Source organism: Caloenas nicobarica, chromosome 5 (assembly GCF_036013445.1).
Source record: "Caloenas nicobarica isolate bCalNic1 chromosome 5, bCalNic1.hap1, whole genome shotgun sequence".
Lineage (NCBI taxonomy): Eukaryota > Metazoa > Chordata > Aves > Columbiformes > Columbidae > Caloenas > Caloenas nicobarica.
Genome location: NC_088249.1, coordinates 18,640,074 through 18,666,629, shown reverse-complemented (window position 1 = coordinate 18,666,629; position 26,556 = coordinate 18,640,074). Strand labels below are relative to the sequence as shown.

At 37.2% G+C, this 26,556-nt stretch overlaps 1 protein-coding gene across 4 annotated transcripts in view; it reads left to right on the top strand.

Annotated features, from left to right (window-relative positions):
* The window catches only part of SPATA7 (spermatogenesis associated 7), a 44,814-nt gene extending 18,258 nt beyond the window's left edge, over positions 1–26,556 (top strand). The window contains exons 1-9 of one of the 4 annotated variants that reach the window (XM_065635570.1): positions 4,250–4,313; positions 8,103–8,236; positions 18,321–18,796; positions 19,902–19,968; positions 21,560–21,630; positions 22,557–22,610; positions 24,004–24,084; positions 25,405–25,462; positions 25,742–26,552. In XM_065635570.1, coding sequence (XP_065491642.1) covers positions 8,162–8,236; positions 18,321–18,796; positions 19,902–19,968; positions 21,560–21,630; positions 22,557–22,610; positions 24,004–24,084; positions 25,405–25,462; positions 25,742–26,224 — 1,365 coding nt within the window. In that variant the 5' untranslated portion in view covers positions 4,250–4,313; positions 8,103–8,161 and the 3' untranslated portion in view covers positions 26,225–26,552. Of the gene's footprint in view, positions 1–4,249; positions 4,314–8,102; positions 8,237–18,320; positions 18,797–19,901; positions 19,969–21,559; positions 21,631–22,556; positions 22,611–24,003; positions 24,085–25,404; positions 25,463–25,741 lie in introns of those variants that run through there. The other 3 variants (XM_065635569.1, XM_065635565.1, XM_065635566.1) reach the window with 3 other exon arrangements.

Here is a 26,556-nt window from a genome sequence, read left to right as displayed (position 1 = left end):
AGACAGGTTCATAGATTTCCTGTCTAGTGATTTATCTTCAACAGCTCAGTCTGTATGCATTATCGTTTCTCCTAATGTTTCAGAAACTCAACTTCTGTCACGTACTTGCTTTCATGTAATCACAAAAATGTTGGTTGTAAGGGACCTTCAAAGGTCATTTAGTCCTCCTTGAGCTTGCTACTCAAGATAGGACTTGTGCCAACACCAGATCAGGCAGGCAAGTCTTGGAAACCTCCGGGGATGGAGATTCTGCAACCTGAGTATCCTGTTCCAATGTTGCAATATCTGCATAGCTAAAAGATTTTGTCCAGATGTCCAATTCAAACATTGTCAGGATTAGAACTGAATTTACTTGAAAGCATTTATCCTGGTAATTCCAGTTTTAAAAGGCAAGTTTCGAATGGTGGAATAATAAGGGGTTTAGATGCCATAGCTGAAGTTGTTTCATGATGATCACCCTCAAAAGTATCTGAACTTCAGTAGATCCAGGATTTTCATGTATGCATTTGTACCAGATACTTAAGATTATTCTAAGAAAAATCTTTGTGTATTGATACTTAATGTGTGCATGTAATTGATCTTCTTTTTCTGACCTGCTTTCTTCATATGTATGACTGAGATCACTTTATAAACAGGTGAGAAACTCTGCCACACACGCTGAAATTTGAGTAGAGTTAGCAAAGGGATAATTCCATGGGGCACATCTACTTTCAAATTCTTCATTATTTGTCTCACTGCCTTCAAGGAATTTAAGGTTAAGACTACTCAGGCATCCCTTGTCCAGTATCTGCACTATTTTTATAAACTCTAGATGTTTAGAATTAAATTGAAAATTATTTTACTTTATTTCATACCTAAAATTAGAGTGGTTGGGGTTTTTTCCTAGTGTTCCATATATTATTCATCAAGAACTACTGATTTCTGTTCTGTAATAATAGCACAACCAAGTGTTACATGTTCAAGTGTTAAGTTCAGTGCAAGGTATCATTTGCGGTGTCTCTGGCAGTCCACCAGATAATAGTTTTTCTTCCTCTGTCTTTATGAAGCATGTGGAGATGACAGCCAGTAGCTCAGGCTTTGAAAGTATTGAAAAAATACTGAAGAAGCAAGTAAGGGAAAAGGATTTTTAGAACATTTTCAAACCTTTTTTCTGGAGATAGTAACACATAAATTATCCAGGCACAGTTGCAACATCAATATGACTGAATATCTTTGGAACCTCTATACTGTCACTGAGATTGAGGGGTTTACAGTTTTATTCTCCCGGTAGTTCTGTGCATGTCATTGCCCCAACTGAAGCATATTTATACTTTTTTATTTTTGTTTTCCTTGTCTTATTGCATACCAAATAAGGTTTCTGTTCTCTCTCTATTTCCAAAGAGTTTATCTTCAAAAAGAGAATTTTCAGTTTGAAATGCTAAGCTTTATTAATAGCATAGAGTTACCAAACAGAGTTCCTGCAGGCAGTGTTAAAAACATCCCCTGAAAATGTGCTTCATGTACTGCTAAAATAGCAGGTGAGTATTTCCCTCTGGGGTTGTTGCCATGAATCAGTCATTAGTGTTTAAGAATTAAACATGATACTGTAGTTGGCATTCTCCCTGCCCAACTGAATGTGTTCTGTCCTTAAAGTGGATTTAGTTTCCACTGTTCTTTTCCTGGTATCTCAGCTGGCAGCACAGCGGGCGAGCTGCCACGGCACTGGGCTCGCAGTGAGCATGCTCTTGGGTATTAGGTCAACCTTATTGACTTAAAATAGTTGTTAAAATGTGAAACTTCTTGAAATGTGAAACTTCTATGTTCAGAATTAGTCCAAGCATGTTGATTGATACCAGTGGCCATTAGAAGTCTGTGGTTGTGGAATTTGTGCCAGAAAACTTGATAAAAGCTATGCCAAGTAAGACAGCTGCTGCTACACATGCCTGGTTTCTAACAGTACTAACTTTTCAACCCATGTGTTTAGAGGTTTTTCCACAGGGCATATTGATAGTACAGCCTGAACTCAGTGATTAGTGTGCTTGGGAATGCAGATCTCTTTAGTGCCGGGGAAGAAGCAGCGGGGGGGAAAAGTATTCTGAGATGTTACCCACCAGAAATCTGTTCTAGCACTGATGGAACTTAAATACTTGGGGGGAGTGAGGGATTGGGGCAGATAATACTTCAGACTTCTAGGGGTCTTGGGGGTTATGTTAAAGTAAAAATATCAATAAATGTATATTCTTATGTAATTCTGTGTTAAAATTTAATTTTTGTATGTGATCACATACATATTTTACATCATATCTGTCTACCCTTTATGCCATGAAAAGCAGAGATTTATGAAAAGCTCTCTGACCTATCTTGTTGCTGCTGTTTTACAGGAAGCTTTCACAAGATCTCCTCACCTTTGACTCTTTTCTGTTGAGTCTTGTCCCTACATATGCATTTCTGAAAATGAAAGTTATAAGCAACTAAAATAATGTATATTTTCAGAGTTCACGTACGTCTTTGGAAAGATACTCTAGTATATTTATCAAGCCTGAATTTTTGGAGAGCAGGAAAACCCACTCTCTAAAAAAATCTTTAGAAGCTTGTACTTTGTAGTAATTTTACTTTCTTTTTACAGAAGTTATTTACTTTGAAGTTTTTTCTACAGAAAGGTTTTATTTCTTTTTTTACAACAGGTAATTAATTTTAGATATGTATTCAGTACATCATAAATAAATTTTTCACAATTTGTGGTAGCAAAAGGCATTACATGATCTAGTCTGACATCATGGGTTAAGCAGACCAAAAATTTAATCCAGTTGTGCTAATATGGAACTCAACAGTACTGAATATGGTAAATAGAGCACATAAGTAAGCAAGGCCTGCAGTCTTGACCTTTACAGGTCAAATAGAGAAAATGTAATTTCCTTTTATAGTTGTTTCACTAGTTAATCATCATTATTATTGAAAATGTCTATGATTTTTAACTGAATTTACCAAGTTTTACCATCTGTCCATTACGGGGATTATTGTTTTTATACCATTTTCCACTATTACTGAGGATCACGAAATAGCTATAGGATACCAGAGAACAGGAATAAAATTACGCATTCCACTTATTCTCAGCATTAGCTCAGTCCAATATGTCTAAATTGCCCTTGGGGGCTGCCCCAGTGGTACCCTGAGACAAAATCCACTGTCCAAGCCCACCTGGAAGGCAGCTGGACCTCTCTCTAGGGTACACGAATGGGGGTTTACCTGAGCAGCTTCAGAAGTTTTCTTCAGCCTCGGTGCAGCGTTTCACCATTTCTGTATAGTAGGTGGTGCACAGGCTGCTGTATTCTTCATACGGCTGACAGAAGTATCTGCGAGATGTCTGTGGGATGAGGATCAGAGGTGGGTGGATTTGGGATAATCCTGTGCTTCTAGCCTCTCCTGGAATTCCTCTGAAGGATTCATGTCTCACTGTTAGAGTTTCTTTCCAAGCTTTAGCAATGGAAATTACTACCCGCATTCTGCCATTAGTAGATTTGCCAAGCAGTTTCACATTTCTGAAGTACATACCTGATACAAACATTACTTTGTTTGATACAAGCAAGGCTGTAGTATCAAGCCCCTAATAAATCCTTTGTCACCTTTTTCATGGTGATTCCTCCCTTATTTGATTAAACAGTGCTACTGATAATAGATGTGAAGGACTGCAGAATTGTCTCTTGGAGTTATGAAAATTAGAACTTCTGTGTTAAGAAATACTGATTTAGATTTATGAGAAACCCCAACTTCACATCCAATGGCAAAATTCAGTTTGCATTTGATGAGTTCTCACCCCAGGTGCTTAAATCATGGTGTACGGGGGATTTGTGCAGAGCCAGAAAGCTGATAGTAAAAATTCTTACAGAAAGAAGAGCTTGCTTACAGAATTAACGTCACCAGTTGATATGCTGAACATTTTAATTATGGTCACTGCAGGCACTTCAAGCTCAGCAGAAATGAGGTTGATGTTTGCATTGTTCCTCTAAGAGAATTCGTAAGGGAAATAATCAGAAGTGTGTTACTGCAAAAATAGCTGATATAAAAACACAATGGAGAAATGCTCAGTGTTGGATAATTCTTTTGAGATACGTTATTCTGTAAGCTGAACTCAATTTAAATCTAACTTAGTATTTCATTGTCTGCCATGGATTATTTACAACAAAAATGAAGTAACTTGAAAGTTAACTGCCAATTGTACTGTGATGTGACATGATAAATTTAGAGATTGGAAATTCAGAGCAAAGGACAACCACTGCCATTCCAAATTGTACTGTCCTTGTGAGCGCAGAGCTTTCAAGCCGCTTAGGAGTGCGGTATGTATGATTATTTTGTTTCTTCCAGATTTATGACATTGGTCTTATAACTCCAAGCGTGTGTCTAGAAATATTAATACTACTGCAGCTTAGGCTTAAGGGAAAAAGAATCAAGCCCATAGAGGGAGTATTCTAACAGGGAAATACATTGATGTGATCTCTACTTTGGAAGTGTGGTGTACTCTTTGCAAAAATGGTATCTGTCTACGCATAAAGGTTACTTCTGTGACAGACTGATCAGCATTTTATGGGTAGCTCTTGATGGGTCTTTTGCTTCCTCTCATTGCTGGCAGAGTTAAGAAAACAGATTCGGTTTCACAGACTCTGAATTTGTCTGATACACAAAAATTACTACTTTTGTTTATATTCTAATACATTTTCTCTTTACTATAAATCTTTGTGGTTTTGAGCACAGCAGTTAATGAGGTATAATTAATCTTGAAGTCTCCACTAAGGCTTTAAAAGGAACTCGTCATTTGGATTTATAGACTCTATTTTTTTTATTCCTAAACATTTAGTTTTCCCTTTTTAAAGAGATCAAAAACCTAGTAGTTTTCTTTTTTTATTTGTCACAATGTACTTACTGTCTTGAACTTCTCCCATATTTGAATCTACAAATGTGATATGTTTCTGGAGCCAGTGTACAGTAAAAGCTACTTGCAGTGAAATCATTAAGTCTCTGTTAACAAATGCAGTTAATATTAACTTCCCGCTAGTTTATGACAGTATGCCAAGGGCACTCCTGTTACGTTTAGTTTATTAACCTCACTGAAAATGAAAGAAGCTGTATCTGTGATTGATTTGAAGCAGAAGATATCTCAAACAGTAAGCAACCTTTCCAGTTAACAGATAAATCTCAATTTTAAAACTGCACGTTTCTTCCTGAATGCTCATCTCATTCTTCCTGCATTTGAGAGATTTACAGCTGCAGGACAAGTGGTCGTGTACGGCAGCCTTAAGTATCCTTAACACCCATCAATTGTAATATTACTTGTTCGGGCCATTTGTAAGATACCATTTTCTGTCTGGCTAAAGCCAAACAGAAAGACTGGATTCTCCAGTCCCTGCTTGGGGAAAGGACATGTGAAGCGAGGGGAGGTAGGTCGGTGGCATGCGTGTTCTTGTGGCTGTGCCCCTGTCTGTGTTGCTTAGTGGCTCCTCAAGGCTATGCTAACTTACCCCTGTTTACATCTACATTAACTCTGTTCCAGAAGGATTTCTTTATCTCTGGATTTGCTGGTTTCACAGTTCCTGGCTCTTACAGCAGATCTAGCCTGAAAATTCCTAATTTGGCAACACGATGTGTCACTGCTGTAATTTTCTGCCACTCTGTTTTGCATATGGTCTGCTCTGCCTTTTAGTACATGAGTGACTTCATAGTTTCTGGAACACACATGCTGGATCAGGTGAGCAAAGCTCACTATATAACTGGTGTGAGGCAAAGACTTCACATTGCCCACGCAAGTGACAGCAGCCCCAATGGGTCGTTCTGACAACCGAAGACAGTCTCGGCGTCCTGGCTCGCTTACTGCTCTGGCTTTACTCATGGGCACAAGCCTTGCTTTGGCTGAGAAGAGTCGTAGTGCATGGTCCTGGAGGAAATTTGTAGTAGTTGGCTTTTATAGCTTTGAATTCCAGTAGTAAAGGCAGAGTCTCTCCATGTATGTTAAATCTCAGACTTCATACTGTAAAAAGCAGTATAAGGACAATGCGAGAACTCAATTTTGTGTTAATATTCACATTGCTTTGCACTTTGGCTGGAAACTCGTGTTAAGCCATGGTATGCAGGTAGAACATGCAGAGAAGTGTTTAAGCCTGTCTTGTCTTAGACAAACCCAGTTTCCACCTAAATACTTGAGCGTTAGGAAATTTCTTATTCAGGCATCTACTTGCAGTTACAAAATAAGAAAACCATACTTCTGTATGATTTGCATTTTTGCTTGTAGTGCTCTCATTCATTAATTGTTTCCCTAGATATTTATTCAACACTAATTTCAGCCATCACTGTTTTACCTGAGCAGTAGGCAAGACTTGAGTTTTCTCAGTTTCCATGCATGTGCACACACAGACACACACTGTAGGCCCAGTGTAATTATTTATCTCAAACATATAAAACTTCTTATCTGTAGCTAACTTTTGCATGCTCATCTTTAGCTTTTAAGACAAACACAATTAGAAATAATAGTGATTTAGAATAGCCACATAATGATAATTCAGTGTAGGAAGAATAATATTGAGTTTTAATTATTTAATGGGACAGTATATTTTTTCCTTCTGTTACAAGGCATATTTTTAACTCAGAGTTGTAGGAATTTAGCATATATTAACTTCGGCTAATGTTTTTCCAGCAATAAAAGCAACTTCATATTGTAAGTTCTCTAATGGAATATGCTGAATAAATCAGCAGCCATAAAATAAATTACTTTGTATTTTACATATCAATTGCAAAAATTCAAAGAAAAAGAGGGATTTCCCTGAGGAATGAGAGCAAGGATTTTGCATCGGAAAGAATCATTTCTAGTTTAAAAGGGGGGACTAAAGCACTTAATAAAATGAATACACGTACTTAAATAATTCCTAGAGATAAGTGTGTCTGTAAGGTTAATGTACACAGACGAATATATTTTAAAGTTTGATTAGATGTCCTCAGATTGCTGCAGTTCCCAGCTGTCTAGAAGAATGTACTACACTAATCCACTAAGTTATTTACATTTTCATGAGTTAAGTATAGTAATATGTGTGAAGATTGGGGTCTACCAGAGTATGATATAAATACATTATGAAACCAAAGAAGAAATCCACAAAGGCCTTTCTGTCTGTGTGTCTTTATCAAACCATTCGTACACTTGGGTCTGTGTTAAGTTAATGAGAAATTTAGTCAAGAGTTAAAACAAGTTTTGTTGTGTATATACAGACTTCAAAAGTGTGCTTGCTTATAAATCCTCTTCTCTCCCATTTGGAAAGGAAGTTACTAGTGTTTTTCATCAGTCTCATTTGGATTTTTCAACTTGTGAACTTCATCTGTGGCACCTCGGTGCTCACAATGTACAAAAACTTCGGGCTGTATTATGCAAGATAGCAGATGTAGGCGACTGATAGAAAACTCGAACACAGAAAATGTACCCTTCTTTTGGACTTCTGTCTTTATCTGATGGCACAGATACCTAACTCATCTTCTGTGCTGCATGGACACTGTGAACAAGGTCTGGGACTGCAGACCAATGTAGACTGACAGCAATTTACCCCCCTTATCTGACAGTGGCCCTTTCACGGTGTTTGCCTTTTTAATATTCTTGACATGAACATGCTTATTTGGCTATGGATTTCTGTACTTGGGAGACTGCTCACTGTTTTCCATGGTGTTAGCATGGATTTTTTACCTGTCAAATTTACTAACAGTAAACATTTATTTTTTCCTGAAATACTGGGTGACAGTATAGTCAAAGAAAGTAAAAAAGCGAAAGCAAACGTGAGCTTTTGGAGCAGAGTGCTCTGCTAGTAATACTGATCTTGGAATTCCTGCACAGTGGTATATTTGTGAGGTGAAAATACTTCAGGGAAGCTGAGGTACAACTTCAGCTATGATACAGCTTCAGCAGCCAGCATACTCTTTAATATTTTTCTTGTAAGAAGAGAGGTAAATTTTTATAGTTGCTGTGTGTTAGACATGGAACATATCTCAGTGGTCTGCTGAGCAACTGCAAACCCCTATGACATTTTCAAATCACTTAAGACAAAACAAGTATAATATTACAGTTTGGATCTGACAAACTTTGTCTCTTTCCTAAGTTGCCGACCAGCAAAGAAGAGAAAAGCTGAGAAAGAAGATAGCCAGGTGTGAAGAGGAAATGAGTCTGGGTAAAACTGCCCCGCGATCCAGCTCAAGAGAGAGTGGAAGGCTGCTGCCATCCCCTTTGGGAAAGGTAGATATTTAAATTTGGTTTAGTAGATATCATAGTCTACTCGCCTCCCATAATAACAGCTGATCACTGCAGTGCAGCAGCTCTAGAGGGAGAGCAGATGTGTTTCAAGCAGCAAAAAATAGCCAAGGGTCTTCCTGGCACATGCCCAACCCCAAAGGCACATTTCAACCCTCTGACAAAGCTGCTGCAATCTGGATGGAGAGTGATTATGGTAAATCCAAGCTCTAGTTACCCATGAATTCTCTCGCTTTCATCTCAGCTGAAATTCCCATGTCCTCTCTGTCATTCTAGAGCTTTCTACCATTTCCTAAGGCAGAACTCTAGTTACCACTAACTTTCCTAGCAGAAGAATCAAGAATCTTATATTTTTTTTCTGTATCATGGAAGTCCTACTTTGGAAATACATTTCATATCCAACAGTATACTGCATGCTCAACTTGCAGTTATTCAAAGTGGAAATAGTACTTACACTATCAAAATAAGTGCTTTTCTGTCTGTATACACAGGTTCACTTATTTTGGCTGGCATTTCATCCAGATATGTGGTGTATCTTTCCAAGTAGTAAATAAATAAATAGCCTGATAAATTATATTCTTTTGTTCATCACTGTAAAGGAGCAATTGCAACTTAAAACAGAATGATGTTTTAACTCTGATTTTAACAGCAAATGTTTTATATGTTGTTTAAATATCTCTAGAGCTGGAGAACATTTCCAAGGGGTACAGAAAACTCGCCACTAGTTTATGTGACTGGTTTTTGCAGCAGGCAGTCTGAGTGTGACCTTATTGCAGTGCAGAGAACTAATGCTTTAAAATTCCGTACATGGCTCTTAGTTATGGATGAAAGTGCAGGCATGCATAGGAAAATGAAGGAAATGTCATATTTAAAATCCAAATTTTATTTTTTATTAATACCATGTTTGATCCTCCATGATATTTTCTGCAAACTGGGGACAGGAGAAATTCCTTAAATTATTTTTTCATGAAACCAAGTAAAGTGTGCTCTAAAATCTCTCTCTAATTACTGCATAAATTCTCGGTTTTAAAAAGAAGGGATACACTTGTGGTCTTTAATGTAGCATTATAAGACACTGACAATTTTTTCCTTTGTTTTAATCTTTTGCAAAACAACATCTTTCTAAAATACCTGTCCCAGTTCCTCTAATTACTTACAGGTGCTTTCCCACCAACATTTGTCTTGAAAGCGTGGTCTGTATCATGCTAACAGAAACTGCAGCTTTCCTTATGTGTGCTAGCCTCAGGGTAAAATTCAACAAACTGTCTGAATCTGAATTTCTAGTTATCAGCTGAAAAGTATATTTTAGAAAGCAGTGTTGGGAGACTTGCCAAATTAATGTTTAATCACTCATAAAAAGTAATCTTTGGATATAACACTTCTTTGCCTCTAGTTTGTTTTTGGGGGGTTGATTGGTTGGGTTTTTGTTTGGTTTTGGTTTTTTAACTTTACAAATGCAAAGAGTAATCTTCACTAAAATACTATTTGACACTTTGTAATCAAATCATTGACTGCTAGAGTTAGAAAATATGTTTCACTCTAAAATATATTTCACTGTAGAGAAACAAGAGCACCAGTGAGTTAGAATGAAGTGAACACCTGTAAGTGAGCCTTCTGGTGGAAGGATAGGCAGTGAAAGTAATTGGGCTGTCATATTTTCATGCTAAAAATGAAACCCTATTTAAATTTTACTTCATTTGCCAAAATATACATTGATTTCCTATGCTTGTTTATATACTAAGGGAGTATTCTTCTACTTCAGTGATTAGATGTTGTCTAATGCATTGTGAGGATGAGTTCGCCATTCTAATTGTGTTTCTCTAGCCATCAGGATATATCAACATGTGACAGCTGGAAAACAAATTCTAAGGATGCCTATTAAAGCATATGATAATGTAGAAGATTTTTGCCGCACATATTATTTCTTTCACTGTTGCCATTAGGAAAAAGCTGATTATACATCATCTATTTGTGGAACTGCTCCAAAAACTGTTTTGCTGAATTAGGTTATTCCTGGGTTGGGATAAGATTCAGCACAAATTTGAAGCAGTCAACCCTGGAACACTCCAGGTCTCCAAGGAGGTAATGGCAAGAGTAGAATGTGGTCCTGTGCTTAATAAGCATCTTACAACATTACAGGAGGAATGTAAGAATAAAAAACAAGTACAATTCTGCTGGCTTTGACACTGTTACGTTTAAATGTAAGAATACAAAAGTTAAAGGAATTACTTTGAAAATGCATAATTTCTTGCCTAATAAAATGTGGCTCTGGCAAAATGTGTATCAGTTTAAGAGTAACATACATACATATATATGAATATAAAAATATAATAACATTTGTAACTCTGACAAGGTCAATGTCTGACTAGATTATAGGCTAAATACATGCTAACCAGCTTTGATGTATGCACCTGACTTTCTCTTTTCAAAAGGCTTCATTCGTTAGCATTTACTTTTTATGCATTCTGGTAAGTCTACTGCCTTTATTTCATCATTTTAATTTTTCACATACCTGCATTTATTATTATTTAATGCTGCAGTAGAGCGCAGAAACTGTTTTCAATTGAGGCTGTGAAAAAAAAAGTATAAATAATTCCTCTAAATTATATAATACATGTTATACATTCTTAAAGCTTCTGTGATTTAGTCAGTGTATTTTAGTATACACTGAACCAACTATAAAACTGAATACCTGTAATGTGTCTTGAACATTATAGGGCTGCTCTTTGCCTGCTTTGTACAACAGTTTAAATGCACAAGAACAGTGAATTCTTTCCCTGTTATATCTAGTTATAAATGTAAAGTTACTGTAATGTAAGAATTTTCTATGATATATAATGAACTGAGAAAGTTATTTCTGTTGTGGCTACCTAGATGTCATTACTGGTTTTTTAAAATAATCAACGATTTTGATCAAAGAGAGTATTTCGATCACAGAGCTAAAAGGATTCAATCTGTGGGCTAAGATGTGATAGATGTTTATGGTGCGTCACACATTTCTCTGCTTTTAGCAGAGGACCTAGTGAGAAGCTAAGGAGCAGGCTCATTTTCAAATGGCACAACGGAGCAGTCTTTGGATGGGATCTCTAGCAAATAAATTACTTCAAGGATGGTAGTTTATCTCTCACAGTCAAGTAAAGGGGCAGGGAAGGCATAAGATGTCCTGGGGCAGCTGTACTTCTGCTCCTCTCTTTCCATGTAGCGTAATAATGATGGTTGACACCATGTGCGAAAGTTAATCAAAATAGGATGATAAACTATAGACATGGACGCTGAAAGGGCTGCTAACTTGTGTGTCTCTGTGAATATGTCAATTTTGAGCAAGTATTTAGAGACTGACTTAGATTGAAAAGCTTGAGGATGGTTGAGCAGCACATTTGTGGGTATCCACTGGTTTATCTGTCAGGAAATTACTTATATATACTCTTTCTTTATTGAATTATTTTAAGTTTTCTCGCAGTAGAAAAGGCTGTTTGCATGGAAAATACCATGATGTCTGTGCATAGAATGCCACTGCCATGTAGTCTTTCCAACTGCTGCCAGTGATGGAAAGCTATATCCTCGTGAAATCCCTAGATTTTTAATTTTTTTTTTTTTTTACAAAGCTGATTTGGGTTTTTAAACCTTCATCTGAGTCATTCAGTGGGTCAAACTGCATGAGGATCAATATGATTTATCACTGAAGCTAAAAAGACTGAATTGAGCTGGCATTGAGTAAAATCTCTGATTTGAGCAAGACGTGGTATGTCTTATCCCATGTTCAGATAATCCTGTTAATAGGCATTTCTGGCTGCTAAAGAAATTTTTTTGATAAATTAATCTATGCCACAAGTCAGTTGGAGGAAAGCTGCTCCCCAGAAGGGTAAATTTTCTCTTTTAACCATTTTAAGTATGGTTGTCATTGTCTTGACATTTCAAGATCCATTTCAGCCTGATTCTTGAGACTTTTTTGATTTCTTAGGAATGACGGTTATGACGATCTGCTTGTGCATGTGAAACAGAGATTAGGAAACACCATTAACTGTTTCTGTCTCTCTAGTTAATTTTGTGTGCAGCACACATGCGTAGCTATGGGAGTTGCCTACTCAAGTGCTTTATATTTGAAGATTTATTATACTGTTATATTAACAGTCTGAAGATGTATGGTGCTTGAATTAGTTCTATCAGAATGAGAGATGTGACTGAGGAAAGCAGAACTGTTGAGCATCAAAGAAAGATGTTTTCATCAGGAGTGTTCAGTACAGATTTCCTTTCAGGGTTCATAGTGACAATCACCTCTCATGCTGGTTGTTTGAATTAGTACATTTCCAAATGCACATTCAGGAATACCCTTTATGAATAACATCACAGTATTTGATGAAAGTAGAAACATACCACATTATACAATTGACTACCACACACACAGAAGCAAAGAATGTAACAGGAATAGAGTTCTGAATGAGAAAAATGGCTCTAATTGATGCCAGTTGCACACTGATTATGTTCATACAGGTCTTATTTGTTTACATATTTATGTGAATTTTCTCTCTTACTTTTCTCAATTTTTAACTAATTATCAAAATGTGTAATGAAATGAACAGACGAGATACAAGGGGGTTATGAGGGCAGCTTGTCACTTACTACAGGAGACCTTTGTGCAGGCAGCACAGAGCAGGTGCTCAGCCCGCTTACAGCAAGGTTAAAGTGGCTGTCTCAAGTTAAAAGAATCAGACACTCCTTTATTATGAAATTGAAGCTTCTATGTCTTGCCAGTGCAGTTCATAAAATGTCTCTGTGATCTCATTTTATGACGGCAGATGGACTATTCTATTGGAAGACCTTTTCATACAAGAAGAAGTTAATTTCAAGACTTAAGTTCATCTTGGTGTAACTTCAGTGACCCCAGTGAGAAGTGTCCTTGGACCTTTTATGTAAAAATAGATTTAACAAGTTTTCTTTTCGAAGCTTGTTTTTTATAAGGCAGCTGGCACCTCAGTGGGTTTTGAGTTCAGAAGCTAAACTTCTTTTAGAAAGTAAGAGTAACTTAGAATTCTGGATTCTTTATGTTAGGTCTCTTGCCCATCAGATGACAGCCTTATGCTTTGATCTGTTTTTACTGAATTTTCTCTTACACAGAGTCCATGAACATTCAGGAGTCCTCTCCATACAAGCTTACTGCAAGTATTATAATATTCCATTTACCACAATTTTTGACTAACAAAATTGAAGCATAAATATGTAATTTATGAAACCTTTTCAAGAGGGTTATTATTGCTGAAATATATCACTGAGTAAATGTATATGTTTCAAAACAAATTACTGTTGGTTGAATCAATAGACTAGGAAGATATATTAGTAAAAAAGGTAGGTGTCAAGATTCTTGACACCTCCTGATGGTGCTAATGTCCAAAGCCATGGTACCTCTGTGGAATAATTTTTTTTTTAACTGTATGAAGGATAGAGCTAAAAGTCTTCCAATCAGTGTGTTACTGCATATTTATAGGCGTGGTTTTGTCTTTTTTTTTTTCCCCAGCTGAACATCTGATGGTTTTAAACATACAGGTTAGAGAAGAAAATGAACATACCTGCTTGCAGTTAATTGCCTATACCAACACAGGTGTACAAATAATTTTCTGAAAGCTTAATGACAAATGGAAGACAGACAGCATTCTCTGACACTCCTTCACATTTTTTTTGAAGTCACCAACATAGTTCCGTGTTCCTAATATTGTTTCTTTGTGTATCCGAAGGCTGAACTGCCCACCTGTTTGGGCAGTAAAAGTTTATCTCAGGATAAGGGCTTCCAAAGACATTCTTATTCCTCAGTACTTGAATGGGTACATCTGAAGACTGATGCAAATACGGCTTTGATGCAGTTCTACTATCTAGACACTATGTTAGCAATGTGGTCAGTTCTACTTATGATATTCAGTTTAGGAGAAAAAAAGAACTGCCCTAAGCTTCCTCATAAATAAGAAATTCTTAAATTTAGGATATTGCGGTGTTTACACTGTATGTTTGTCTTGTTCTAGGATCAATTCAACTGATTCCAATGAACAGAACATGTGGTTTTCATGAAGTGTACTTGTGTAATTGGCTAATATCAGTCAGTATTTTTTTACTTATTATTTAGTATATTGCAGAGAAGCAGTCATAATATGTTCACAAATGCTTCTACAATCTGATTTATATTGGAGCTCCATGAATTGTTGTAAACCATGAGAGTAAAAAATATACAAGAAAAATTAAGCTGTTTATAATACATACTGAAGGGTATGGAATTAGCTTTTCAAAACAACTATATAGGTGGATTCTGAAACTTTCCAGTCTTATCTGTTTTCTCTAGTGCTGCGCTACCACTGCAACTACTTTATATGCAAACAATCGCACTGGTAAGCCTTGTTACACGGCTTGCTAACACAGGCTTTTTTTTTTGGCATTGTTACTGCATGTTATCAGTTCAGCATTTAATTATGCTGTAGTAGTAAAATAAAGTGGACTCACATGAGACACCATCAAGAAGGGCTTATTTTGGCTTAGCTAGCTGAAAAAAACCCTCTTTGCTTTAGGAATCAGCAACTATAAATGTTGTGAGATACTGGCATAGTATAGGTAGGTCTTACTGATTTGGGAGAAAAATTTTGTGCGAAATTGTTGTGAAGGAAATAAATGGTATAATAGCAGTGTGTTCTGTGACTTAATACTGATGGTAAACTATCTGCAAATGTACAAGGATTTCCAAGTCTGTTGTTTTGGTTTTGTTTGTTTCGGGGGTTTTTTTTTGGTTGGTTGGTTGGTTTGGGGTTTTTTTGGTGGTGGTGGTTGTTTTAAATTTCCTACCCCACCTTCCCCAGTTGGAGAATTCTAAAGTCTCACAAGTATTAATTATCTTGCTGAATCCCCACAGGTACTTTCTTTCACAGTTGATTTTGCTGCTTTTGTTGGCATTCAGTCCACTGCAGTGCTAGGGAAAATCAGACATCCAGCCTTCAATCCACATCTTAATCATCGATTATTTTCAAAAAGCTAAAGTGTTCCTGAGGATTTTCTCCAGATTTATGTTGTGCTTAGGCAATGAAGCACCACTGGAAATCCACAGAATCCATGCTTCAGCTTCTCAAAATAATTTCCACGTGGATAAATTAAAAGATCAGGATGGGCGGCTGGGTGAATCTGGATGTTTTCAGCTGGCAGCTTGGGCAGTATGTCATAAACAAATGCCTATCGCAGCACTTGTTTGAGTCATGTCATACCGGATCCACTCTTTCTCAGGCTTTCCATAAGGCAGCTGTTCCTTCAGTGACTTCAGTAATGTGTCTACTTAATAGTTGTTTTTCTTGTTTGATAAAAGCATAATAAAGAGATGAAAGGAATATATATGTAAATCCCTTTCTCCCTTTTTTCACTGCAGAGCTTTATGACCTGCACAAGTCTCTCTTTGTCTTCCTGTTATTTGTTCAGATGGTGGAGGTACATTAACAAGTTAATCTCCGTGTTAGCCTATCTGAACCTAAACTTGATGTTTGTTAAAAGTCTGGTCCCTACTTGGCCTCAGAAACTGAATTTTCTTCTTAGGTGTTTCCTACAGTAAAATCATTATTTTAAGAAGTCTGAGTAGTTAGTTAAAAATGAACTGAATTAATTTGGGTTTGTTAGCCCTTGATTTTTAATTGGGTTTTCTCAGGTGCTGTTTTATTTTGTTCTTTTGCCTTATATTATACTGATTGCACAGTGTGGCAGTGAAATTTTCCAGAATGACACTGTCCTCAGCTTGTGTCCCTCGCTGCTGCAGGACCTCAGTGCAGGCAGCGTCTCTGGGAGGTGCACACACAGTGAGTCACCTCTTCTCCATCATACAGTTCTGTGTAACGCAATTGAATTGTATAAATAGCTATACGTGTGGATGAAATAAATTCATTTATACAAAATTATGATTGCTTTTAGGCTTCTCATTTAATCTTCTAAATCTGCAATATTGCTGTCCTTAGGGATCGTAGAATGTTGTACATACCTTTCGCTGACTGACAGAATATTCAGTGGTTGTCTGTATCCCAGATAGGAAAAGAATATACAACAGCTGTCTTGCTAAGATGCTTCCTAACTTTTCAGACACATCGTAAAGCATGTTTACTAGTGCACATCCCCTGTCCATGTATTTATGCTTTGAACTTGCAAATTTTTCAAAATTCTCTCCAGGACAGAAATAGAATTTCTTTCTATTGAATTGTTTTTTCTCAAAAAAACCCTTAAAATGTCACTTAGATTTAGTTGTGTTTCTATCTTGTCTTTGTCACAGTGTCATAATATGATTCAGGAGTAATGTTGAATTTTTAAGTGCTTGGTTGTTGGTGGTTTTTTTTTTTTCCGGAAAGCAGAAAAAATAGCATGGTCTTTCCAAAGAATTCATTCTTTAACCTTTCTCAATGATAGACATAGTTATCAAATTTTGATTTTTAGATTATCAACTGTTTTCTTATCTTTTGCATTAACATGACATTTCTGATAAGACTTAATCCTTCTAAAATTGAATGTGTTGGGAAATTCCCCATCACCTTCCATAAGACATATTTATGTTCATGGTCATCACTAGTCTCTGTGTAGTTGGCTTCCTCTGTATTAACCACTCTTAATGTTTGTTGCATTGCTTCATTTACCTAACTTTAACTGACTCAAGACTTAAAAATAATGTTACAGATCTCTAATGAAAAGGAAGAGATGCATAGATGAGCTTTTGCTCTAAGGTTTCCCATTTGTTTTGGTTGTCCTCCACATCAGTGACGTTTATTGCTTAGATCCTATACCAAATAGATGGTTACTGAAAGCTGCAGTTAGGTGTTCTTACTAAAGTAAAGTTGACACACTTGGACTTCAACCTACATATAAAATAGACTTGGTGAGGAGTGAGTTAGCTGACCATAATTCTAGTCTGAACCACACACTGCCTACATCTTACCTTAGCCACACAACCACGTACTACTGATTTGTCTCTTAGTTTTTTGTCTAACTAGTAGCCTTTTAACTGCTTCCTCTTAAAGTAACATTGAATACGAGTTTGCTTCTGAGAACGGAAGTACATTTTTAAACTCTAATGTGTTGAACAGTTAAGAAGCAGGAGTAGTAATACCATTTCTCTACCATCACCTGAAATCTAGTATATCTGTTCATAAACTCAGCACGTTGTTATCTGTCCGGTTTAACTGCAGTAAGCTAACTACTTGCACTATTGGCTTTCTGTGGTGTTAGAGGGAAAGTTCCACAGCTGCCTATGTACCTGCTGGGTTGAGAAACGCAAAGGAGAAGAGGATAGAAACCCAACCGCGTCTGCTGGAGGACATTAGGATTGTTTGTATTATCCAAGCAATTAGGACATTTCTCATAGGGCAAGATGCCATTACACAAGGTATCATCCTGTGTTTGTACAGCCCTACCAGAGATGTGCATCTCCCACCTTCAGGAAGAAAAAGGTCATACAGGGAATAAACTGTTAGTTACAGTTTTCTTGTTCTGTGTCTCAAATCACATTACAGTATTTTCCATGTTGGTCTAAGTTGAATCAGTGAGCGATGCCCCTTAGAGAATATAAAGATAGCCGGTGTGTGATACACTTCGAATCTAATAGGGTTTGGAGAGAGAGGAAACAACTCCACGCTTGAAGAGAACATACTATGAACTAGTCAGTAGGATAATTACAGATAATATCTCCTTTACCTTGCCCGGGTGGTATGAACAGAGCATACCCAGCTGAAGTAATTGGCTTGAATGCAATGATTCTTTGACTTTTAAAAATGTATTGAGCCTCTGGACTAAAATGATTGAAACTCCTGGTTTGATACAGCCATCAATATTTTGTGACAAAGCACCATGTTTTGCCACTGAAGTAAACCATTTTCTCATTACTCTTTTATTTCCAATGACTAGATTTTAAAATGTGTTAGCACTAGGGCTGCTCTGAAATTAGTTTGATTTTACAAAATGGGAAGTTTTTACATAGAAAATACCTCCAGGTTGGTAACAGTAACAGCTGGAAGTGCCACCTTGAGCAAAGCTGGTGACTTGCAAAGCAATCAAATCTTGTTTTATTTTTCTCCAGAGTTTCATGGAAGCAGAAGACAAAGATGATCTCTTCCGCTGCGCTCAGCAGGCACACTACTACCTATCAAGAGCACTGTCTCCTTATGGGGAGCACGGCTTGGTTCACTCCAGTCCAATAAAATACACCAGGAAAGGTTCTCGGAATACATCTAACGCATCCAACTCAAGTGTCAGTACATCACGTACACCAAGAAAACGTTCTGGACTTTCATCCAGTGGTTCCACTGATAGTTTTGTGAGCGTTAGTCAATCCCAGAGATGTCAAGGAAGCAACTCCAAAGTACACAGTGGGGATCTTCTAGACAGGCACGCCGAATTTTTCACTCATAGCCGAAAACCTTTTACTCCACGCACCTTAATATCAGATGCTAAATCTTCCCTGTCAGAGTACAGGTATTACACTCCTGCTCGAAAGAAAAAGAAAAATCGCTACAAGCAGCGTGTGGAGGCTCAAACACAGACTGATGTGATCAGGTACAGAGATTAAAACTTTATTTTCATAAAACTTTATTTTCAAACTGTGGAATTTAGATGTCATCATAACAGCGTCTTCATAAAAGCAACATGTTTCACTCTCATTTACATTTGTATAAAACCAGAGTAATTATTCTGAAATTATTCTAGATAGGCCTAGGCAAAAGCTAGAATAGAATGTGATTTTTCAGTGGCGCATTTTGTCATCTTCTCACTTGAGCAACTGCTTTCATCTCTACAGATTGAATACAAAGTGCCACTAAATCCAAACTGTGAGATCTCACATGTGCTGGGGATAGTCACTCCCTCTCTCATTTCTTTGCTCTCTCTAGTGTATAGTTGTGCTTTCTGTCTTCTAAAGAATTAACCCCTACAAGCATGCAGGTAGTTCCCTACTGTTCCCTCGGTAATCTCATACTTTCCAATTCATTAATACATCATGCAAAGGTTTGTTTTCCTTTTTCAGTTCTCAAATGCAGCTCTTCATTGTCTTTTTATCATTTTAATTTAATGTCTTCAAACGTACCCTACATGAAATATTTTATACAGAATTGCTGTCCTTCTTTTGTGTTGAACTCCTTCTAAGCAAATTAAACAGTTTTGACTCAGTTTTGTTTTTACTGACAGCTCGTCAAGAGATATCTTTTCTCTTTTGTGCCCTCAGTGCCTGCATGTCTAACTCTGGTTTTGTCCTAGAACAAAGTGGATATTTCATAAGACAGGAATTATGATAGGATAGCTTTGGCTCCATATTGCAGCTATGGATTTTCTGGCTGTGGATCACGTATTTTCCTGGTGCACTTTCAATGTAGAGTATCATCTCCATTCTCTATTTTGAATAGATCCATATTCCCCTCTGAATATGAAGCCAAATAATGGATTTGGATCACCTCTGTATGACTATTTTCAGCCTTCAAAATGAATTATAATTTAGTTTTATTATGTGAATGGAAGTCTGGCAGAAATTTTCTAAACTGTCCAAGACATTTTAGTACTAAGTCCTGTTCAGATTGATTGGAAATTTCCACAGTGGCACTGGTATTTTCATCCTGCGTATTTTGAAAGTAGCCTTCTTGGAAATCTAATACCTGTCTAAATTTTTTAGCTTTCCATCTGCAGACAAAGCACCTGAGATAAAAGTTGTGACTGAACAACAGAAGATCACCTTGAAGGTAATACAATCGTCATCTATCAGTCATCTGCTACTCTTACCACACCCTTCACCATCATTTTGGAGTATATACTTCATCTCTGCCACAGCAGTATACAGCTGATTTAAGTTTCATTTTCTTTATTGTCATAAGATGAATTAGTTTTGTAGAGGAGAGAGAGTTTCTGAAGAATGAGTGGAAACAATAAGAAAAAATACTTTGGCATGTGAAAAGATCTTAGGATATTACAATTTTTTTTTTCCAACGTTTTTTGTAAGTGCACTGTCACTTAAATATCTGTTAAAGACATAGATAATTGGTACATTATTTTTCAGCAGAAGCAGCTATCTCTTTTTCAAGGATTTTTTTTCTTAATTTTTATATTGGATAACATATTCCAAAAAGCCCTCAACAGAAAAATTGAAACAGAGGCGTCTCTTCCTCTGAGGAAGCACCCAAACCAGCAAGTGGTGAAGTTGTCCTTGATACTGTTTGTTCTCTGTCTTGCTGAATGTATCAGGAATGGTTTAATGAAAAATCACACCACTTCAAATTCTACTAGCTCTTAGTGGTTTTTTGTCATAATCTCAGAAATGTTTACATCCATCATTTTGATTTGAATTGCAAAGTATTTCTGACAGTTGAACTTATTTTTTTGGTTGGTTGGTCTTTCAGAAATTGCCTTAGGGTGTGGTGGTTTAAGATTATTCAATTTTAAAGATGAAGTAGAGTACCAGCATCTTTGGGAGGTAGAGGGAAGCAGGCATAAGAGCTGAAATCTTTGTACTAATATTTGCATGGAAGAGTTTGAACAGAAGTTAGGATCTTACTTTGTGCTTTATCTCGTAGCCGCTATACAGACAAGTCCTTAAACAAACCACCCTGTAAAACATAAGTGAAGTATTGAATACCTGTGGACTTTCTTCCTGAATAAAGGCTACAGGGTCAGACTTTTCATATCTCTTGCTTAATAAGGCAAATAATTATGCTTTATTCATTGGACAGTGGTGAGAGACAACGGGTATTTCTAGCTTTACTGAAAATAGAAGAGAGGTCTCCTGAATTAATATAGATCTGCAGCTGACCTCATTAAGAAAAGGTTAAATGATTATTCAGAAGGCTTCATTCCAGTTCCATTGAAGAAAAACTGATTTCATTTCAAAACTTTCATATCTGACTTTTTGTTTGGCTGTTGTGAAAGTGACAGCAGTAAGTCAGGTAGCTTTACAGGGACCCTTTCAGAGCATTGTGATTTAAAATGCAGGTAGTCAGCAACTTTACCTTCCATCAGTTTTGTGTAGGCAGCTCAAGAGTTGTGACTTAGAGTGCTGGTTCCTGGTTTTGCATATCAAATTTTACTCTTGTAAAAAATTCCCTCTGGCTTTTAGAGATTCCATCTTTGACACTCTTGTCAGAGGAGGAATGTTCCACATCTCCTGTTGCCCCTGACTAAAATTTCGGATGTCAAAGCTGATGACCCTTTCCTGCTATGTGTCTCGAAGACATAAAATTTTTAGGTCTACTACATCACAGGTAGTTATTAGGTTCATTTTAAGGGCAAAATATGCTGTGTGTTTGAACTGATAATAAATATCTTATCTCTGCATTGTAGGCTGAAGATAGAAGATACACTGTGGATAAGCCTGCGAGAGGCACAGCTGCTTTTCCATACTCCTTCCTAAGGTGCCTGATTTACAGCAGGAATGAATAATTGTAACATTGCTTTCTATACAGCTGCTTCTTAGGCCATAAGCCTTCACTACTTATAAGTCTCTTCTCACAAGACTCTTGTTTGGTTGGGCTTTTTAGATCAATGTCCTTTCCCAACTTCAAAATTCATTAATTACTTATGATAAAGTTCCACTGGGAAGCCAGTTAAGAAAGAGAGCTCTGAAATATATGAATATTTTTGTCAGGAGTGAGAGCGATGACACGTTAATAAATCTGTTAGTTCTGTACATCCAAGCATACATCTGAGCTTTCAAGACTATATATTTCTCATACAGTACTACAACTAAATACTGGATTGGTATTCCAATTGGTATTTCCTTTCAGGAGAAGAGGTCTCTAGACATCCAGCCTTTTGAATCTATGATCTGCAAGAATTGCAGACCAGAGGCATTTCCCACATCTTTTTCTGAAAATGTAACACTGAGATTCAGAATATTGTCTACAACACAAGAACAGGGTTGGAAATCAGGCCAGAACCCAAGGGCTCCCAGCTGATTCTCCTCATTGTTGACCTAAGTATCATGTGTGACTTGCTGATTTGCTCTCTGGCCTTTTCATACAAAGGCATTTTTAACTGAGGAAAAAATTGTACTCTGAGTTAAAAAAAAAAAAAAAGCACTCTTAGGGCTAGTGGAGAGGTCCATATGGCGTCTGAAGGAACACTGAGGTCTTCTGAGGTGTGAGAGCGCTGCATCTACTCAGGTGGTGTAATACTCTTGAACCACAGTCTTTCAGGCTTCAGTGTAAGCAGTGTCTTTTGCTACTGCAGCAGAGTTTAGGAGTGTTCTGGTGGGTTTTTTCCAAACGAGATGCAAGGTAATAGAAAGGGTTTTTACAATGTTGCTCTCTTTCCTACCCTCTGATTTTCTTCTCATCAGAGAGACATCGTTGTGTTCTCAGCCACCTTCAGCAAGGAGGACTATAGAACATGAGTAAGTATGCTTACACCACTTTTCTGCTAGTTTGCAACATTAAACTAGAAACTGTTCCTCAAAACTGAACTTGAAACAGTAAATATGGACTGAGAATAAACTGTTGTTCACAATTTCCAGTAGAATTGACATGGCTATAAATTGTTTGATGATACTTAAAGATTTCTATGTGACTTTAAAAATGAAGAAAATTCAGTATAACTGTGGAAGAAAGATAGACTTTTCTTCTTGTCCAGTGGCTATACTTTAAACATTTCCAGTTCTTTTTTTGGTCTGTAATCTCCGAAGCAGCTGTTCGCAAGATAATATATCAAGTTGAAGAGCATTCTTACCACACTTCTGCTCTGAAATTTGAGGAGAATTAGAAGAGGTTTGGGTTATATTCAGAAACACTGCCAATGCTTTATTATGTGACCTTGGGAAAGTCATTTAATTCTTTGGACTTCAGGACAGGCTTGTTCTTGCCTAACTTTAAGGACGTAATATAGGTATCAGCTGTAGATATCTTTCTTGACTGTAGATGGAACAATGACAATCTTCAGGCTGGATGACAAATTTTCCATAATGAAAGCCATGCAAGATGTATCCCATCTTTTATTTTCTGTTTATTAGGTCTGGAGGATGATGTGATAGAGCATGATTGGATACTTTGGGATACTTAAAAAGATGCTATGAAAGAGAAACAGCACTGGAATCTTTTATTTGTGGGGGGGTTGCTTGCTTTTTTCCAAGCAGAACTCCAAACTTTTGGAGAGTCTCCCATTTAGAGCAATTGGCATCAACAAGGCTTTAAGAGGTATTAAAATAGAGAGAAATTTGATCAAAGAGGTGAAAGCCACATCTCACACTAACAAGGGATTTTGTACATCGAAGAGTTATGTTCGAAAGGAATAGAGGCTGTCAAATAACCACTTATATTTTTCTGAACTTCCATTGAGGACTAGCAGTTTTGAGCTGCCGTCAGATTCTATAGAAGCTCCTTTGGAAGCCTTTACTCAGAGCATCAAACTGCAATTTTACACTTTCTTCCCAGTCAGCACTCCGTCTTCTTGAGTGCAAGGCAGGTTCTGAACGCTTTCCAAGATGTGCTGATTTCCACACTCAGGATCTCTGTGCTAATTTATACCACAACAAAAAGTTCACATAAACACAAAGCACCATAGTGACCTTTCTAACAGTCTGACATGTTACACAGCGTTTTTTACTATTATTCAAATTGAAGGAAAGGCTTAGTTGGTCCTGATAGAATTACCTTTTGGGAAAATAGCAGCTGCAGCCAAGAACTATACAATCTTTTTAATGACGTTTCCCATAAGGGTAGTTGGACCTACTGCATTGTGTAATATGTGTCTCTGTTTTAAAATATGTAACATTGGGTTTTCTTTTCTCCCAGCAGAGAAGAAGAGCTTTTATATTTAGCTTTCATTGAAGATGTAACAAATGAAATCCTGAGCCTTGGGCTATTTTCAAACAGGTAGGTTACAGTTGGTTTCAAATTGGTAATGCTGTGTCAGAAGCACATGGACTCTGTAAGAAAGGGAAATAGTGTTTGGTAGTAATTTCTTTGGCTTTAAGAATATATAGATACACAGTTAGCCCTTGCTTTTGTTTTGCTTCCTTTTCTTTTTTTGCTTTATGTAAGAAAGAAGAACTAGGAAAGACCTGTTGGTCATCTGCTTTGATCTGTTCCTATGTGCCATGAGATAAAGCCTCTCTTAGAAATTGACCTGGAAGCCTGGGTGGAGTGATGCTAAGTAATCATTTTACACTGCAATATCTGTTTTGCTAAATAAACCAAGTTACTGACCTTTCATACAACAGATCCTCCATCTCCCTTCTGCCCTTGTTCCTGTTCCAACATTAACTCAATCTTCAACATGGGTTGTCAGGATTACACACTGTTTCAGATAAAGGTTCACCAGTTGCTAAATCAGATTTTTTTTCAATAATTAAACAATAACTTATGATTCAATTGAAGTATTTGAGTAATAGTCCCAAATGGTTTTCCGTACAAGTTCGTTCTGATAAAGAAATCTTTGTTTATAGCAAAACAAAACAAAAACTGCAGTATTTCTGATACAGAATTTTAACCCATTTCTGTAACTCGATTTTCAAGACAGTCTAATTCCAGCATAATACACTGATCTTCCTCTGTGTTGATAATGTTCCCAGCTCTTTTTCTATTCTGTGCACCCTTTTTTTTTTTTTTTTCCTCTTCATGTCAAGGCTAGAAATGAGAAATTTCAGGAGCAGTTTCCCTCTGGTTCTTTTTTACAATAATGGTGTCTTCTATTAAAACCCTTCTTGTACTTTTTTTTTTTATAGTTTCTCATATAAGCTAGATTAAATTCACTTGACCTTCTGGAAGTCTGGGCTAGTGACTGTGTACTGTAGTTGTCACAGAACACTTCCTCTGTGCAGAAAGTTTTTTCCTTATCCAGCTTAAGGAATGGAAGAGAGCTCTTGGGACTGAGGACTTGTCTCTGAATTTTTTTCTGGAGCTGGATTTTATTCTTTCCCTTTATTTACACTTGTTTATATCAGCCACTATGGTGCACCTGAGAGGTTGTTGGTTTCTCTACAAATCATCCCATGGTCACCATCTGCTGCCCGATGCCAGCTCTGCCCGCTGAGCACATGGCCGGCGGGACACCAGCCTCGGGCCGGCCTCTTTGTGACACAGCGTAACTAAAACATTCAGCTAAGAAATAAAAAACTAAAGTTGTTCATTTATGTAGATCGGTTAAAAGATTTTTTTTTTTTCCTGATAAATCCTTTAATTGTTCCTTTGTAGAGTTCTGGAACAGCTGTTTGAGTGTCATATACAAGAAAATAAGCACCGTTTGGATGAGGTAGGTGCTGCCCCTATAATATTTTCCCTCTCTGCATATGACCTCAGTGATGTTTCCAAAGTACAGTGGAAACACGCTGGTATATTTGCGAGTGCAGCCAACCGGAGTGCTCAGTGGGGAGCATTTCTCACCATAAATGAGACTTGCAGACTCCTGATCTACTGCAATCCATGAGTGATGGGCACAGTCACCAAAAAAAATTACAATAGCAAGTGAGTTCTGGGCAGGCGGGGTTGTGGGGCTGGAGAAGCGTCACCTCTTTCTCCCTTCACCCCCCAGAGCAAAATGCGGCACTTGCTGGATGTACTGAAAGCGGATCTTGGCTGCAGTGGCCCAGAGCAAAACCACACGGACTGGGAAGCCTGCGACTCGCTGGATCTGCAGGAGTTTGATACAATGGAAGAGCTCGAGTTTACCAGTGACAGTCAGAGGCAAAGAAAAGCTACAAGAAGTGAAGAATTCTTTGAGACCGTGGACTTACTGTTAAAGGAACCAAATGAATGTGAATCACCAGCGTGCGGGGAAAGTTCAAAGGAGACACAAAGCAAGGATGACTTTTCAGAAGATGCCGCTGAAACGATGGATGCTGGGACAGAATTGCACTCTGGTGTGAAATGTGAAGAAGACCCAGACACTTCACCCTCATGTGAGGCAACTTCAAACTTGATTACTTGTGATGGTGATTTGGAAGCCAACAGGGAACTTGATGATCTGGAGGAAAACTTTGCAGAGGCCCTTCAGATCTCACATGACTACTCATAATAATAGCCAAAATTTAGTTGATAAATAGGGCTGGAGCTAGTTCTCTGGAGAACTGCCATTTGTTAAATAGTAGTAAATTATTTGTTTTAGTTTCAGTTTATTTCTGTTTAAACACTGCTAAAGTCTCTCTAGTAGGGTATTATTAATTGAGCATTAATTAATCCCTGCAGTAACATCAACTGTAAAGGGTAAAGTTTCAGTTATCAAAAAATTTTGTATATTTTTGGCTATAATTGTGTAACTCAGAACTCACTTTTGAGAATATTAAAATAGATGTATATTTTCAGAAAGCTGTAATAGTAAGTTATAAAATATTTATTGTTTTTTATTTA